This window comes from Xyrauchen texanus, chromosome 31, assembly GCF_025860055.1.
Source record: "Xyrauchen texanus isolate HMW12.3.18 chromosome 31, RBS_HiC_50CHRs, whole genome shotgun sequence".
NCBI lineage: Eukaryota > Metazoa > Chordata > Actinopteri > Cypriniformes > Catostomidae > Xyrauchen > Xyrauchen texanus.
In genome coordinates, this window is record NC_068306.1 from 26,495,503 (window position 1) to 26,514,750 (window position 19,248).

The 19,248-nt window shown below is 37.1% G+C and overlaps 1 protein-coding gene across 1 annotated transcript; it reads right to left on the reverse strand.

Moving 5' to 3' along the window:
- Positions 1–4,674: 4,674 nt before the first annotated feature.
- On the reverse strand, positions 4,675–18,645 carry LOC127625071 (pre-mRNA cleavage complex 2 protein Pcf11-like). The gene is made up of 16 exons (XM_052100133.1): positions 18,292–18,645; positions 16,241–16,366; positions 15,864–16,046; positions 15,565–15,747; positions 12,479–13,476; positions 12,172–12,355; positions 11,824–12,061; positions 10,169–11,562; positions 9,981–10,032; positions 9,715–9,831; positions 9,485–9,599; positions 9,201–9,384; positions 8,879–9,034; positions 8,634–8,726; positions 8,462–8,497; positions 4,675–5,700 (listed from the first exon to the last, which is right to left on the reverse strand). The coding sequence occupies exons 1-16, from the start codon at positions 18,457–18,459 to the stop codon at positions 5,488–5,490; spliced, it is 4,440 nt and encodes a 1,479-aa protein (XP_051956093.1). The 5' UTR covers positions 18,460–18,645; the 3' UTR covers positions 4,675–5,487.
- Between the last annotated feature and the right edge of the window lie 603 nt (positions 18,646–19,248).

The following is a 19,248-nucleotide window of genomic DNA, read 5'->3' on the forward strand; positions in this document are numbered from 1 at the left end:
CATATCAGCAGAGCCTCATTAGGAGTTTGACCATTTTTTGTAATACATCACACTTTTCAAATATCAAAATGTTCATCTATTTGCAATTTATACTCTTTTAAAACAAAACCTGTAAAGTTGTTTGTGGGCATTTTTTTACATACATGAAAAAATTATATTGACTAAGGAAAGAAACCATACAGTACCACAGTTTCTTTTCTTATAAGTATTTCAGTTTGTTTTCATTAAACCTTATCCAGAAGCTGAATTTCATTCTGTATATTGTAGCCATTTAAATGACAAACAATGGAACCATAGAACTTAAAAGCATGAGATACTGTATTTATACTTAACATATTCAAATAAACTTTCTCAATGGGTCAAACTGTGCCATTACAAAGCAGCGTAAACTGCTGATTCAATGCTTGAATTAATGTATTAGTTTTCAATAATGATTCTTTTACTTTTTTTGTTGTTGTTATATATACATCATTTCAACCTTGTTGATGAGCACACCATGAGGCTGTGTATTTTACATTTAAATACACAACATAGTTTTCCATGTTACCCCCTTTACATACCACAATACAGCTAAATGGATTGTATAAACATTACAAATTAAATCGTCAGGTATACATATGGTGACATTTCACACATTGATGTTACTGAAATAAATGAAACATACAGAGAATGTTTCATTAGCACTGAAACTTTATTTAGACTTGTGACATATTAAAATAAACATTCTCAATGGGTGAACAGTGTGCCATTGCAAAGCAGTGTAAACTGCTGATTCAAGCTTGAAATTTGCATTTAATTTTATCCCCTTTTTCAACAATTTGGAATACCCAATTCCCACTATTTACTAGGTCCTCATGGTGACATGGTTTCTCACCTCAATTTGGGTGGTGGAGGACAAGTCTCAGTTGCCTCTGTTTCTGAGACAGTCAATCCACGCGTCTTATCACGTGGCTCACTGTGCATGACACCTCGGAGACTCAAAGCATGTGGAGACTCATGCTACTCTCCGTGATCCACACACAACTTACCACGTGCCCCATTGAGAGCGAGAACCAATAATTGTGACCATGAGGAGGTTTCCCCATGTGACTCTACCCTCCCTAGCAACCGTGTCAATTTGGTTGCTTAGAAGACCTGGCTGGAGTCACTCAGCACGCCCTGGATTCTAACTCGTGACTCCAGGGGTGTTAGTCAGTGTCAGTACTCACTGAGCTATACCCTGGCTTTGATTCAATGCTTGAATTAATTTATTAGTTTTCAATAATTATTTTGAAAAATAATTTTCAATAAATATATTGAAAAAATATTATATTATTATTTTTGTTTTACAGTTGAAGTCAGAATTTTAATACATTTAAACTCAGTTTTTCACAATTCCTGATATTTAATCATAGAAAACATTCACTGCTTTTGGTCAGTTATGATCACTATATTTAAAATATGTGAAATGTCAGAATAATAGTAGAGAAAATTATTTATTTCTGCTTTTATTTCTTTCATCCCATTCCCAGTGGGTCACAAGTTTACATACACTTTGTTAGTATTTGGTATCATGGCCTTTAAATTTTTTAATTGGGTCAAAAGTTTTGGGTAGCCTTCCACAAGCTTCTCACAATAAGTTGCTGGAATTTTGGCCCATTCCTCCAGACAGAACTGGTGTAACTGAGTCAGGTTTGTAGGCCTCCTTGCTCATGTTTGAAATTAAAAATCAAACATGATTTTTAATTTCTGCCCACAAATTTTTGGATTGAGGTCAGGGCTTTGTGATGGCCACTCCAATACCTTGACTTTGTTGTCCTTAAGCCATGTTGCCACAACTTCTGAGGTATGCTTGGGGTCATTGTCCATTTGGAAGACCCATTTGAGATGCTTTAACTTCCTGGCTGATGTCTTGAGATGTTGCTTCAATATATCCACATAATTTTCCTTCCTCATGATGCCATCTATTTTGTGAAGTGCACCAGTTTCTCCTGCAGCAAAGCACCCCCACAACATGATGTTGCTACCCCAATGCTTCATGGTTGGGATAGTGTTCTTCGGCTTGCAAGCCTCACTCTTTTTCTTCCAAACATAACAATGGTCATTAAGTCAAACAGTTTAAATTTTGTTTCATTAGACCAGAGGACATTTCTCCAAAAAGTAAGATCTTTGTCCCCATGTGCACTTGCAAACTGTAGTCTGGCTTTTTTTATGGCAGTTTTGGAGCTGTGGCTTCTTTGCGGAATAACCTTTCAGTTCATGTCGATATAGGACTCGTTTTACTGTGGATATAGATACTTGACTACCTGTTTCCTCCAGCATCTTCACAAGGTCATTTGCTGTTGTTCTGGGATTAATTAGCACGTTTTACAGCACACTATGTTCATTTCTAGGAGACAGAATGTGTCTCTTTCCTGAGTGGTATGATGGCAGCGTTGTCCCATGGTGTTTATACTTGTGTACTATTGTTGGTACAGATGAGCGTGGCATCTGGAAATTTCTCCCAAAGCTGAACTAGACTTGTGGAGGTCCACAATTTGGCTGATTTCTTATGATTGTCACATGATGTCAAGCAAAGAGACACTGAGTTTGAAGGTAGACCTTCAAATACATCCACAGGTAAACCTCCAATTTAGCACACCTCATATCAGAAGCTAATTATCTAAAGACTTGACATTTTTCAAGCTGCTTTAAGGCACTGTTAACTTAAGTGTATTTAAAGTTCTGACCCACTGGAATTGGTATAGTCAATTAAAAGTGAAAATCTGTCTGTAAACAATTGTTGGAAAAATTACTCTCGTCATGCACATAGTAGACATCCTAAACGACTTGCCAAAACTCTAGTTTGGTAATATCAAATCTGTGGAGTGTTTAAAAAAATTAATTTGAATAACAACTGTATATACAGAATTTCAACCTTGTCCATGAGCACACCATGCGGCTGTATAATTAACTTTGAAATGCACAACATGGGTTTTCATGTTACTCCCCTACCCCCTTTACATACTACAATACAGCTAAATTAATTGTATAAACATTACAAATTAAATCGTCTGGTATACAGGTGCTGGTCATATAATTAGTATATCATCAAAAAGTTTATTTCAGTAATTCCATTCAAAAAGTGAAACTTGGATATTATATTCATTCATTACACACAGACTGATATATTTCAAATGTTTATTTCATTTCGCTGATGAATAAAACTGACAACTAATGAAAATCCCAAATTCAGTATCTCCGAAAAGTAGAATATTACTTAAGACCAATACAAAAAAAGGATTTTTAGAAATGTTGGCCAACTGAAAAGTATGAACATGAAAAGTATGAGCATGTACAGCACTCAATACTTAGTTGGGGCTTTTTTTGCCCCAATTACTGCAGCAATGCAGCGTGGCATGGAGTCGATCAGTCTGTGGCACTGCTCGGGTGTTATGAGAGCCCAGGTTGCTCTGATAGTGGCCTTCTGCTCTTCTGCATTGTTGGGTCTGGCGTATCGCATCTTCCTCTTCACAATACCCCATAGATTTTCTATAGGGTTAAGTTCAGGCGAGTTTGCTGGCCAATTAAGAACAGGGATACCATGGTCCTTAAACCAGGTACTAGTAGCTTTGGCACTGTGTGCAGGTGCCAAGTCCTGTTGGAAAATGAAATCTGCATCTCCATAAAGTTGGTCAGCAGCAGGAAGCATGAAGTGCTTTAAAACTTCCTGGTAGACGGATGCGTTGACCTTGGACCACAGAAAACACAGTGGACCAACACCAGATGATATGGCACCCCAAACCATCACTGACTGTGGAAACTTTACACTGGACTTCAAGCAACATGGATTCTGTGCCTCTCCTCTCTTCCTCCAGACTCTGGGACCTTGATTTCCAAAAGAAATGCAAAATGTACTTTCATCAGAGAACATAACTTTGGACCACTCCAGTCCTTTTTGTCTTTAGCCCAGGCGAGACGCTTCTGACGCTGTGTCTTGTTCAAGAGTGGCTTGACACAAGGAATGCGACAGCTGAAACGCATGTCTTGCATACGTCTGTGCGTGATTCTTGGAAGCACTGACTCCAGCTACAATCCACTCTTTGTGAATCTCCCCCACATTTTTGAATGGGTTTTGTTTCACAATCCTCTCCAGGATGCGGTTATCCCTATTGCTTGTACACTTTTTTTTTCTACCACATCTTTTCCTTCCCTTCGACCTCTCTATTAATGTGCTTGGACACAGAGCTCTGTGAACAGCCAGCCTCTTTAGCAATGACCTTTTGTGTCTTGCCCTCCTTGTGCAAGGTGTCAATGGTAGTCCTCCCCATGATTGTGTAGCCTACAGAACTAGACTGAGAGACCATTTAAAGGCCTTTGCAGGTGTTTTGAGTTAATTAGCTGATTAGAGTGTGGCACCCAGTATCTTCAATACTGAACCTTTTCACAATATTCTAATTTTCTGAGATACTGATTTTGGGGTTTTTCATTAGTTGTCAGTTATAATCATCAATTAAAAGGAACGCACACTTGAAATATATCCGTCTGTGTGGAATGAATGTATACATTATCCAAGTTTCACTTTTTTAATGAAATTACTGAAATAAATCAACTTTTTGATGATATTCTAATTATATGACCAGCACCTGTACATATGGTGAAATTTCACACATTGATCTTACTGAAATAAATCAACAGAGAACGTTTCATTAGCACTGAAACTTTATTTAGAATTATGGATAAACAGGACAAGTTAAAATTTGAGTCATAAAGCACACACAATAATCAGTTTTCACACAAGACACCATTTTTTTTTTCTTCTGATTTGTTTTTATTAGATATTCTGCAAAAAAAGCAAAATTGCCCTTTGAACCTCTGCAAACAAATTAGACACCCGTTTTTTTTTTTTTTTTTTTTTTTACTGAACACATATTACACTGAACCAAATACAGTAGCAAATGCTGAAATAACTATTTACATAATGAGGTCAGGGAAATCAATTGGAGTATTCTTCTGATAAATTATAAACCATCAATTATCAATAATTTACAAGTAAGCCCCAATCCTGGATTTGGGGAACAGCCAGCTACTGAAAAGGGTTTCCCTCTAGTTTTATAACAAAAATGTCTTTAATTAATTAGTATTCATTCACTATTCCCAAAAGATTAGTATAAATGCCTCATTCCAAGAACCAAAACAAAAAAAAAAGTATTCAAGGAGTTTTCCACCCAAAACCTAGTTGATCAATACTACACAAAGAATACCAAAATTATCTTTATTTATAAATTAAATTATACATACACATTTACCCCCCAACGTACATCTTTTGAAGTACATTTCATTGGGCATTCACATGGCAAAAACACCAGAATTTTGCAGGCAAATACAAATACAAAAATGTATTTAAAGTATCACTAGCTGAAGTGCCTGCCCCAGCAGCTGTGCAATATAAAAATATCCTTTCTTTACAAAAACACAAAAGACCAGCTAAAGTATACCACAAAAACCAGTGGCTAAATAGCAGCATAGTTAGAAAATAATTGCACTGGTTTCTGATTCTCCTTCCAACTTAACCTGAACCTCCTCTTTTACCATTGGTCCATCCGCATCATCCTCAGAAGGTTCTTCTTTAATACTGGAGCATGAGGCCTCATCAACCTGCTCTTGTTTGATGAAAGCCGTTAAATGGTTTTCTGGAAGCATTTTATTGGGTGAAGGTGTGCAGTCCACGAAGGAGGATGTCTACAAAAAAAGGAAGAGTTTTGCCAAGAATAAAGCATGATTTTAGAAAGATCTTTGTTTTACGTAAATGACAATAACTCAACATAACACTAATGTGAAGGAATAGTTCATCCAAAAATGTATTCAGCAGAACACAAATGAAGATTTTTAGAAGAATATTTCAGATCTGTAGGTCTATACAATACAAGTGAAAACCACATAAAAGGAAACATAAAAGTAATTCATACGACTCCATTTGTTAAATCAGTGGTTCCCAACCCTGTTCCTGGAGGCCCCCCCAACACTGCACATTTTGTATATCTCCCTTCTCTGACACACCCATTTCAGGTCTTGGAGTCTCCACTGAAGAGCTGTTTCAGAAAATGTGTTGATAAAATTTGTAACCATGCTGTAAACAAATGAACAGTAGGGCTGGGGAATAAAATCTGTTACAAATCACGATTCTTGAGCCAAACTATTTTAATATAGTCTCTCTAATGAAAAATGTATTTTATCTTAATTCTACAATGATTAATGGATAAATAACAGAAGCTATATTTGTGCAGATTTCCACATAACAGGGTTTCTCTGAGAAGTTTTGTACTTCCTGTACGTTTAGTCCTGTTATAGCCATCAAAGCACCATTTGTTCACTGTCAGACATCAAAATTCTCTGCTGTGATCACCATTCCTGTTATTAGGCTATGCATAATCAAAACGTTTATTTTTGAGTAGTTGTGGGGAGCATTTGTCAGAAGTCATTCGGCAGATTCTGTCTGCACTGTTTTAGTAGTTTAGCTGTAAAACGGCTTATCAAACTGTTGGATGCCATAAACTGCAGGCTATGTGTTGTGCTCCTGCATATTTATAATCTAACAGCCAGGGTATTCATGCGCAGTGGTGGGTAAATTTGTACATTTACCCACCCACTATTGACAAGAAATGCCGCTAGACTCAGATGCGTGCATGAGGAATCGCAACTGATTATATTTAAAAGAAGAGACAAAAGAAATGCCGACGATGTGCATGTCTGATTTGCTTTTTTGTTCAGAAATTTATTTGCGCTTTGGCAACAACGTGCGCAGCGAGATCGTGTCTCGCGGAACGTACTCAAATGGTGAATTCTCACTTTTTTTTCCTCTGTCATTCATCTAGTAGCAGTTTGTAAAAATAGTGTTGTTGTCTATGAGAATGCTTCAAAGGATCTCAGACTATCTCAGGATGCATATGGAATGACATTGGCACTACAGGTGAATTGTCATGTCTCATAATTTAGTACAGCCCCAGAAATGGTTCTTGTACAGGTTTACTCTTTAGCCTCCATTTGTATGTTGCAAAATTATCATTATGATCATTGTAATAGCTCATGTTAATATTTGTTATATTTTATATTCTAAAAGAAAGTTAGTTTGATAAATTAAAATGACATATTATATATATTTATTTGTTGAATGCAAATTGACATAATGCAGCCTTATATATGGTTCCTTTTCAATAACAAGTCAACTAGCTCAAACAACACAACCGGTCGATTGGTGGTTTTAAATGGGTAGTTTGCACATAACCTACCTTTTACCTGCAAATTATATATTTCAGAGTGAAAATAACTGTCATTTCAGACATCTGTTCTTCAATAGACCTTTCTTTCTGAGAAAAAGGAGTGAACAAAGTTTCTTTTTTTGAAGTTTTTATATCAAAACAAAATCGCAATACAGAATCGCAATATAGCAATACATATCAATCAAAATATTGCTGAAATATCAAATTGGGAGGTTTTCCAGGCCTAATAAACAGCTTTTAGTCTGAGTAAAACAATAGGCCTGTTGCATTCTATAAGTTCATTAACGTTAGCGAATGTCTATCTGTAGATATTTCTGATATTTGCAACCCTGCTTGCTGTGCACCAATTATCCGGTTCACTGACTAAATGTTTGTACCACTAGTGTGAGGAAACAATTTTTTGGGCATGTGCGTTTGACAGCAGTCTAGATTTTGTTAGAACAATAATCTAATGATGGGACAGATTATTTTACTGGTTGCATAAAGTCAAGCAAAATACACTCGGTGACCACTTTATTAGGTACACCTACTTCATAATTCATGCAATTATCTAATTAGCCAATAGTGTGGCAGCAGTGCAGTGCATAAAATCATTCAGATACGGGTCAGGAGTTTCAGTTAATGTTCACATCACCCATCAGAATGGGAAATAAAATGTGACATTACTGATTTTGCCTGTGGCATGAATACTGGTGCCAGACGGGCTGGTTTGAGTATTTCTGTAACTGCTGATCTCATGGGACCTGCCATGGTTGAAATCACTGATGACATTATTCCCCATTCTGATGGTTGATATGAACATTCACTAAAGCTCCTGACCCATATCTGCATGATTTTATGCATTGCACTGCAACTGGCTGATTAGATAATCCTAGGATTATGTCGGTGTACTGAGTGTATTCTGAATTAGGAACACTACTACCGTCTCTATGACTTATGTTTTTATATGTTTGTGTGCAAGCATGTGTTGTGGTTTGCGTGTTTAACCGGCCACCATCAATTACGTATAAACTAAGTCGCAGGACCCTTCAGATAATGGGAAAAAAATATTTATAAAAATTTTAATAAAAAATGTGACAGATGCCAGAAAATGTGATTTAATAATTACATATTATGCAATTAATCGTGATTACATTTTTTAATCGACTGACAGCACTAATCTTAAGACATATTCCCCTCACATTTATGTATGCACTTATAAAACAGCACAAACTGACACTTACATTTTTGTAGTCTTCATAACATGATGGATGGTATGTCTGAAAGAGTAGGAACAACTTTCATTCAGTATTCATTGACTGTCAAAATAAATGGAAGATATACACACACACACACACACACACACACACACACACACACATATACACATATATATAAAAACACTAAAATGTTTACCTTTTCCTCAACTCTGATTGCATTCTTCAGGTGCCACTCCTCCTCTTCCTCCTCCCAGTACATCTCAAACTGCTCCTGGCAAATCTCACATAACTGAGGTGAGACAAAGTAAAAGTTTTTAACGGACTCCAGTTGTAACCGCCAGTTCAAATTTCTTTGAATACGAGTAATTCAGTAAATACATGTAAATCCAGTAATATTTAAAAAATGCTAATCATATATCAGAGTGGCTACATTTGTCATACCTCATGAACAACATCTGCTGCGGCCTTCACACTTTGGAACTCTCTCTCTTTGGCTGCTTCCTGAGTTTTCTGAACAACCTCTTCATAAACTTTTTCAAAGAACTGACTCTTTGCCCTCTCCTCGAGATCAGCAATTTCCTCAAATTCAATCCAATCCTAAAAACACAGCATTTCTTTGTCAAGTTTGAATAAATCCCTTATTCCAGGAGTGCATTTTGAAAGATACTTTCAGTATACTGAGAAATCTACAAAATGCTGTTTCTGATTAACAATATACATTATGTATTAAAAATTGAAAGTGATGGAGTTGTTTCTGGCTCACCGTCAGACTGTAGTACCACCTCCGATGTGTAACTTTCTTACTGATGTCCTTCTCAGAACGATTGTGTCTGTAGTGCCAGTCCAAATGATCTGCATACACATCCGTCTGAGATGCAGTAAAACGCATGCCACAGGAATAGCACTGGATTCCAGTATATAGTTTGGTAATGATACTGTCGTATCTCCTGTTAGGTCAAAATAAATGTACACACAATCTCAATGTTACATAATTAATCTTTCTTTTTGCATCGCTTTCGTCTAAAATCTAGTGTTAAATGTACATACGTTTTCATGTCATCCAAAACAAAACCAGTCAAATCTGGCACATTATCATCTTCTTCTTGTTCCTCCTCTTCCTCTTCTTCAGGCACAGATTGAGACTGAATTGATGTTGTGGAATCTGAAATCATTTTAACAAACCTTTAAAATAATTAAAAGAATAAGAGTATCCTATAAATGTGTAACAGTGTATTATATAATAAAGCGTGCAATTTAATACCAAACAGTATGCATACCAGTTGTTGAGTCAGTTTGTGAAGCTTTTATTATTCCAGTAGATATAAGCTTTGATAGCAGGTCATTTACATCTATTTGACTAAGTGCATCAGGATCAGGCTGTTGAAACTGGGAACCTGAGAATAAAAACATTAATATTTTCAAATCAACATTTTGCTTACCATTTGCACTTGGACAAAAGTGCAATAAAATTGAGACTGAAACACTACTATTATTGTACAACTTAAATTCAGGATATTTGAAAAATTCTTTAAGAAAAACTCACCTGGCTGGAAAGGCAATTGGTTTTGTGGCATGAAGGGCTGAGTTCCCAACATCTGCAAATACACAAGGCAAAACATCACTTTTTAACCACTAAGAACTGTATATATTATAACAAAGACTATTAAAGTCAACTTTTGTATTGCTGTGCTGTCAAGAAGTGAAAGACACTTGGGAGTATGGAGTACTTACAGGAGGAACATTTCCAACACCTGGACTAGGGTATGGAGGAGGTCTATATGAATTCTGGAATTCTGATGATGTAGGAACAGGCACGCCGAAGTTTGGTGCTTGTGGAACATTTTGCTGCATGGGAAAAGGTTGGACTGGGCCCCCAAAAGTGTTCATAAGTGGCATATTGAAATTGGGTTGTGACATGGCAGGGTTTACCACAGGACCTTGAGATGGATCGTACATTGTTGGCTCTTGTGGTCTCAGCTGATTTTGGATATTTGGACCACAGTATCTCGGGGGAGCTTGCGGGTCATATCTTGGCATGACTGGCTGTGCATCAAATATTATGGATTCTTGCTGCACTGGGTTCTCAAAGCGCATCCCACCTGACGGACTGTCAAATCTAACTGTACCCTGCTGTTCATCATAATTCATTAGTCTAGACTGGAACCTTGGTTCATCATATCCCGGCGGACCCTGTGGCATGCGAGGATTATCAAACCTTGGCGGACAAACATATCTGTTTTGATCATAATGAATTGGGGCTTGAGGCTCAAACCTTACCATATTATGAGACTCAACATATCTCATAGGCCTAGGAGGTACTGGTGGGTTATTAAACCTCACAGGTCTTTCATGGGTGTTGAGAAATGGTCTTTCAAAGCGGGGTACATGAGGGGCATCATATCGATGGCCAGGGAACCTTATGGGTCCGTGACCACCAGACCCATCATATCCACCTGTATTGCCTTCAAATCGAGGAAGATAATGTCTAGGTGGACCGTCTAGTCTTGGAGGACCGTCTAATCTTGGTGGACCATCTAATCTTGGTTCCCTCATAAGACTAGCTTCCCCATCGTAGGGAGCTTGAGAACTCTTATATCCATCAAATCGCTGAGGAATATTCGGTCCATCATGCCTTGGGATGTTTGCCTGCACATTGAGTCCTTCAGAAGGGTGAGTTGTTGTATGCCCAGGGGATTCGCCAAGGTTTCGTTCACTTCTTCCCTGTTCCAAGAAAGGTTCATGCCTCGGAAGACTCTCTAAACTTAATGGACCATCATCTAAGCCAGTGCCAGAGTGCACACTGTTGGGACTTTCAAAACGTGGACTGATGTCTCCTTCGGAATGTTGATCCATTTCAAATTCAGCAGGCGATGATGTCCGCTCAAATGACAGTCCTTTTCCAGCTAACTCATCCAAGCTGACGGGGCTTGGTGAATTTCTGAAAGTGGAACCTCTACACAAGGGGGCCCTATTGGTTTTTCTTGGATCATCATGGCCCGAGGCTGGATTTATGGCATCTCTAGGCTTTTTATGGACATCTGAGGTCTCACTGAATTGTTCACTCTTTTCACGAGGATGTTGATAAGTCAAGTCATCATGCAACGACAATTGGCCCGCTTTGTGCACTGTGAATATTTACAAAATGAATATAGGCAAAATAATTAAAACTTTGTCTCAGTACAAAGCATGTCAGTGACAATACCACATACAAAAGATTTACTTTCATTTAAGTAAAACGTATCCTTCAGTGTCCTAAAGGGTGCATTTGGACAACTCGTATCAAACAGGTCATATCAAAACAAAAAATACAAAAGACAAGTTAAAATTCACTTATCACTATTGACAAATGGGGTTTCAATAATTAACCATAATTTTTTTTATTTTACCTGAGCGCTGGAGCTGTGTTCTTCTCAACTTGGATTTATGTTCAAGATAAGAAAGCTCAGCATCACTTATTGTTTCTTGTGATTTATTTTTTGATGAGTACATTCCTTCATCAAATGATTCATCCCAAGAGTCAGAGCGTTGTCTCTCCTCCTGATACTGAAAAAGTTGATTTATTTGATGGGCTACACTGAGGAATTCTTCATTGGATATTTCGCCATTAGCATGCCTTTTGCTTGCCTGCAATCAAAAATGTCCAGTTTAGAAATGTTGTAGAGTAGTGTGGTATTACAGCAGGGAAAAATTATCTCAGCATACGTATCAAAGCATAAAGGATGAAATTGGCACACCTTTCTTAAAAGATCCATTTTATTTGCAGAATTGAGTGCTTCTGGTATTTTTAAGTTGGCATCAATGCTCAGCCGATGTTGCTTAGGTGTACGGGGTGTGGTGGGTCTCTGAGTAGTGTTCCATGTCTTGTGTCCTGGGGCACCCAATCTTCCACGTGAAAGATCTCGCTCCGACTGTTTGGGACTGTTCACAAATTTTTGTTTTACATATTTGGATGACCAAGGTGTTCATTTTATGACAAAAAACAAATATATCAGTGAATTTTTGTTTTTTATTTAAAAAAAAAAAAACATGTAAATCACTTACTGTTTATTTTCCTCCCATCCACTCCTCCACCTCTTGCCATCCTTTGTGTCTTTGTACTCTGCAGGAGATATTCTCTGTTGTGGTCCACCCTTCTGATCTGCAGGTCTATCCTCGAGTGGTCTTTTTAATCGCCTTGGTTCTGGAGCAGTTTTCTTAGTAGTACTCCGATCATCTCTTACATTTTTCTGTGGAAGAGCAACTTCATTATGTGGATGTTTGCTTGGCTGTCTAACCTTTCCACATTTGGGAGGTGGAGTAATACTCCTCGGTTTTCTTTTTGGAGATGATCGCCTCTCTTTTCTCTTGGGAGAATGTATCGGTGGGGAACGGGATTTTGAGCGAGACCTTTTTCTAAAATTTGCTCTATTGACTTTAATTTCTTGTTTGACAAAGCTCTCAAGTCTTCCATGCTTATTTAAAGAGCCATTTATAAGCTTTCCTCTGGTGATGCTGGGTTTCTGGTGATCCATGCTTTTGTCAGTGTCATCCCTATCTTTTTTCTCAGAACTCCTTTTCTTCTCTCGGACATCTTCCTCTTTTAAATTGGTCTTGTCATGCGTCTGCTTGGACAACCGTGGGTCCTTCTTATTAACTTCAGCTGTTCTTGTAGGTTCAGACTCCATCACTCTGGGTCTGACAAGGATACTTTTGCCAGATGGCGACACAGACTTGGATTTAGCCCTTTCGTCAATGGCGGAGTTATCTTTTTTTGGAATCCTTATCTTGTCCAACTTACTCTGTCTTTCTGCTGATGCTTGGCCTCTTTTTTCAGAATTCAGAAAACTTGGGGTGACCTGGATCTCCTTCTTTTGTATTACTTGTTCCTTTGTATTTACAGCTGTTGTACCAAATCTGTTTATTCTAGGATCCCTTGTTGAAACTTTTTCTGAAGATGTTTGAGGCCAAGGTTTGGTTTGTGCTGCAGGAACAGTCTGGGTGACCATTGGTGATACTGGAACATTGATATGTTGTTTTGTGGCCATAGCCGGACTGGCAGCCTTGAGGATCAAAATAAATATATACACCGATCAGCCACAACATAAAAACCACCAGCCTAATATCAAGTGCACAAGTACCCTTGTGCTGCCAAAACAGCGCCAACCTGCAATTGTACAGAGTGGTTATCTGAGTTACCATAAACTTTGTAAGCTCGAACCAATCTGGCCATTCTTTGTTGACCTCTCATCAAAAAGGAGTTTCCATCTGCAGAACTGCCACTAACTGGATGTTTTTTGTTTTTCTGAGTAAATTCTAGAGAATGGTGAGTCACAATCATCCATGTGATTATCTAATCAGCCAATCATGTGGCATGGGTCAGGAGCTTCAGATAATGTTCACATCAACCATCAGAATGGGGGGTTTATCTCAGTGATTTGGACCGTGGCATGATTGTTTGTGCCAAATGGGCTGTTTTGAGTATTTCTGTATCTCCTGGGATTTTCACACACAGCAGCCTCTCGAATTTACTCCGTTTGGTGCCAAAAACATCCAGTGAGTGGTAGTTCTATGGATGGAAACACCTTGTTGATGAGACAGGTCAACAGAGAATGGCCAGACTGGTTCAAACTGACAAAGTCTACGGTAACTCAGATAAACGCCCTGTACAATTGTGGTGAGAAAAATAGCATATGCGGGTTGGCGCTGTTTTGGCAGCACGAGGGGGACCTACCCAATATTAGGCAGGTGATTTTAATTTTGTGACAGATCAGGGTATATACACTGTAAAAAATACAATTAATTTGTAGGCAAATTAAAAAGAACTTCAAGAATTGGATATATTTTTTTATTGCGTTGTAAAGTCCACTTTAAAATAACTTGAGCAATCATATATGCAAGATTTTTTTTTTCTGCATGGAAGGCAACATGTATATAAAATCTATACTTAGATGGACACTTCAATTATTTGAAAATTTTGAAGGCACAAATTATATTGCTTTGAAGGCACAAATTATATTGCTTTCGTTAATTAAATGTATAATTATAAAAAAAATGAAGGTATTATGGCAGAAATAAAAATTAAACATCCACGTAGGTCACAGCGTAGAGGCTACACCGCAAGTTTGACACAGATATGTTAACCGCCTGAAGGATAGATACTATTAATGCTAAACCAGATGAATAAATTTTAACACTAAAATATCAGGAAAATTAAACTGTGTTGCTCCTGCTGCTTCTTCATCCAATGGATCCCAGCATTAGGAAAGAGTGGCTGCAGATATATTTAACAAGGGCTCTTATCGTTTCAGTCTAGTATCAACAGTTTGTGGCAGTGCAGATTGTCTTGATAAACTGTCACAATGTAACACAGACTTTGCAAATAGACTGTTCTTGAAGTGTAGGGGCAGTGTAAACTACAAAACGGTGTTATATTTTAGCATCTTCAAAGTAATCACCCTTTAACTAGAATTTGCAGACATGTACTCGTGAGATTTTTTCAACCACTTCTTGGGATGCTTTTTAAACAGTATTGAGTTCCCATCTATGCTGGGTACTCATTGGCTGCTTTTCTGTATTATTTGGTCCAATTTCAAAAACTTTTTTTAATTAGATTTTTTATGATTAAATTAATGTGGTGGCACAATTGTATGTGTGTCAACAAAACAAATTTCAAACATTTAAGCATACGCCTTCAAATCAAAAGGTTTTTAAGATCATGAGAAAAACTTCAGTCAAGTGTTTCAAAAGTAGACCGGAAGAGTATATTGAATCCAAAAGCAAACCCACAACACATAAGCATTTCCCATGCAAAGAGGGCTATACAGTAGCGCATAAAAAAATAAATAAATAAATTTAAAAAAAAAAGCCCATTTTTTTCTAAGGGTCAAAAAAAAGGAGTGATTGAAAGAAAATTCTACACAACATCATAGCTCACAAGAAATGTAACATTTATTTATATACCTGAAAAGGTTCACATGACCAAAACATTGCAGTTTTGCAATATTGTATTTAGATTGCAAGCTATGGCAATGTGTAGGATCCCAATATACAACTGCAAATACTAGCGTGCAGATGCTTTAATTTCAGCAGAGCCTGCTGCCAAGTCAACAAACATAATTGAGACAAAAGCACATCACTATTAAACTCACCAATTGGGCTTTTGTTTGCTCAAGTTCAAGCTCAATCTTCTTTTGCTGAAGCTCTAGCAATTGCTTTTGCTTTGCAAGCAACTGTTGCCTAATTATTTGCTCTTGTGTCAAGCTCTTCTCACTGACAGTGGGATGAGTTGGAGGTTGTAGTGTAGAGGGCTTTGGAGATGTTACTTCTTCAGTCTAAAAAAAAATATATATATTTCAGATAAACACACAAATAGACTTCCGGCCAATAAGAAATTCCTCCTATCCCATGAAAATTAAAGGACCACAGACATAACTCTTGAAATACTCACCGGCTTTAAAAATTTGGGGTTGACGTGAATGCTGGCATTCACATTTGGTGGCAAAGGTTTAATAGGCCAAGCAGGATCTAATGAGTTCACACGCACATCTACTGCATACAGCTTCTTCAAGGGGAAAATTTCATCCCATGTGGAACGCAATTTGAAGAGACTTTTTCTAGTGCCCTCATCCACCTGAAGTGAGGCAAAAGAAGGGAGTGGGGTGGGAGGAACAGAACGTCTGACTCTCCAGTTTGTTTTACACAACACTGAAAAACCATATAGATAACCATTCCACTAAAGCACATTATGGTTTTAAAATGAGGACAAATATCACAGGACATTTAATGAGATGTAGGGCGGTGAAAACAACGCAAGGAATTATGTACCTTCTCAAAAACACAAATAAAGGAATTGACTAGGTTCTTAGCAAACACTTCAAGGTATTGTCCTCCAACATTCTTCACTATGGAATCCACTAAGTATAAAACTGGAAGCTTCTCAGCAGGAGATGCCTAAAGTGATAGAAAACTGACAAGTTTAGAGAACAACATGGGAGAAAAACACAACTACATTGAATTAGAGCCATATTGGTGAGGTCATTTCATGTTGATGTTGGCTTAACACTAAATTAAGACATTAAAACATAAAAATATGTGAAGCAAAGTACAAAAAAATGCCATTAGTTTTGTAGTTGGAAAAATAGAAAAAATCTTCAAGGATCCCATGAAAAAAAGAAAATCAGAAAATGTTCAGTGATTTGTGATGTAAAAAAAGGTACCAAGTTTAAAAAGAAGAAAAAAAAAAATGTAAAAAGTACACTGTTGAAAAAAAGTCTTCAGTCTTCAGGTTCAGTCCAGTCCATCAAGCAGGAACAGTATTGTTAGATTTCACAATTCAGTTTGTTACTGTAATTTTTTTTATTTTATTTTATTTTTTTAAGTAGAAGTTTTCCCACAGAGGCCCTGTAGTACCAAGCACAAGACTTTAGATTGGGGCAGGAAGATTATTTTATTTACTTTGGTATATTTGTACTTTACCATGATTTCAAGCTCATTATCCATTTAAAACACAAGTTTATATTTAATCCATGTATTGAAAAACACTGAAACTTTCCGTCTATACATCAAACATGAGGTCAGAAAAGGATTGACAAGAAATTGTTCCAAAATGCCCCAGTGAATAAAGAAATTGTAATGAAGCTACACAACTTGAATATTTTAAGGGAATTTTAACAAATGCAACTATGGAATGCCATAAAAAAAGGACAATGCACCAAGGCATTGCCATGGTGTTTAACATTTAAATAAAGCTAAAATCAATTCTGCAAACATATTACCACAAAAATACACTGGGAAATAAAGACAAAAGGACATTTCACATGGTTTATTGTCACAATTGAATACCATTTATTAACAATGCAGTAAATAAAAAAAGAAATTACTCAGCAATCTAACACCCCAAACCCTTTATTGATGAAAAGTACACAGCAATTTAAATGGCGCACATTTGTATAAAGACCTTAAAGCCAGACATGCTCATTCTCACGGAGCAGCCAAATAAGACTATTAGGCAAACTGGTGCAAGACTTCAAATACGTTGCAAACAAAAACACATTGACATTTAATATAAATATTATAAGACTATAATGAAACCACGATTTCAAATACTCCCCAGCTATCCATGTACATGGGCACCAAACCTTGTGTGCCAAATGATAACTACAGGAATGATGAGAAAGCAAAAGCTTCTACTACACACTCCTAATTACTTACAAAATAAGAGGATATGTTTTGCCACCCAAGTGAGAATCAAGTCAACTGTAAAAGATAACAACGTGTGCAAAGTACAATATCAACTAGAAACCGACGAGAACTCAAGTCGCTGGCCAGAATACGTAATAGTAAAATTCAAAAGTTAGCATCTTTAGATTTGCTAAAAGTATGGTTATATTATTCATGAATCATTCAAACTTTAACAGTTGATTACATATGGCCGGTAAGATTAAATATGGCTACATGCGTAGCCATCGGATGCATTTCGTTACTTATTAAGGAAAGGAAGGTTGACACGGCTTATTAACTTTAGCTCAAATTTGCGTCAAGAAATAGTAATATTTGATGAGCAGCTGATACCCAACAATCTGACAAACATAACGGTCTTAATTTGTTCATGTGGTGTACAATTGATTAACTGGCACAGAACGTCGGGAAATACTGATTTAAATATTAAATAGATTGCATTAGAAAACAATTAATTAAATTCGGACTGATGATGAACTAGCATTAAAACTCGTGTTTACGTTTATTACACAATGTGGTTGGCGAAGAAGCCGCCCTGTTCCAGGCCTCATATCACGTCGTCATTTAACAAACAGGCCTCATTCGAGCTAGAGACGATGACTAAAACAAAACAAAAATAAATCTATTTTCATAAAAACCTTGGAAATTTGTGCTTCAATTATTGCGACGATATCCTTGGTGAATTGGATGTTCTCTTCGGCTAGAATGGTGAGCATGTTGATGTGCGGTTTGCTGTTGAAAGTCAGATCTTCCAGCGAGGACTCGTACTCGCGACAGGCGTCCTCCCTCGCGCCTTCGTCCGACATCTTTGAGCCGTTGAGTAGACACAATTTTCACTAATACACAAACATTAGCTGCAACACAGTCCATTTAAGCATCTGTACTTGCTCTTCGTTTCCTTTGTACGTTGAATGTCGTGTCGTTTATCTCATCTCGCGTCTTTCTTCTAACGATATTATCCGTTTCTGCTAAGCGGTGTAAAATGTCCGTCGTGTTTCAGTAGAGACTGCGTGTCATACGAAGTATTTTATACTTTAACGTGGGGTCACTGGTTTCCAATTGGCTACGCAAAATGGCTCGAATTGGATTGGGCGATGAAGACTTTCAAATGAATGTCATTGGCCAAAAATAGAACTGTGATATTCAAGAAGAGCCTATCATAAATAAATAATACAACAAATGAACAAAATCACAACAGAGTACGTCGTCATCGTTACACTTCAACTCGAGCTACACAGACTGAAGTATCATTTGCATAGAGATTTCTAGTGGGTTCAAAACAATGTTCATTATTCTCAAATTTGTAAAGATGTTTTTTGTTTGTTTTTATCTTCTGTTACCGTATCTCTGGATCTTAATGGTTTAATTGTGTACTCCCTAACAATGGTAGTCAATGATCAGTGAATATATATTTTTTAAGGTTAAATGAAAACAAATTATTTTCCAAAAATAATTATGATTGTTTCAATGTTCAACAACCTAATTTCTTCAGATATCAGAGCTGTGACTACAACACATGTAATATTTTATTGTGACTTATTTGTGTATTTTAATATCTAAGGACTTCAAGTAATAGATCACCCAAATTATAACAA

Coding starts and splice junctions, on each gene's coding strand:
- LOC127625071 (XM_052100133.1), bottom strand. CDS start 18,459: ATGTCGGACGAAGGCGCGAGGGAGGACGCCTGTCGCGAGTACGAGTCC. Junction 16,367..18,291: donor TTGAAGCACAAATTTCCAAG/GTTTTTATGAAA, acceptor CTATCACTTTAG/GCATCTCCTGCTGAGAAGCT. Junction 12,062..12,171: donor AAATGGATCTTTTAAGAAAG/GTGTGCCAATTT, acceptor TTTTGATTGCAG/GCAAGCAAAAGGCATGCTAA.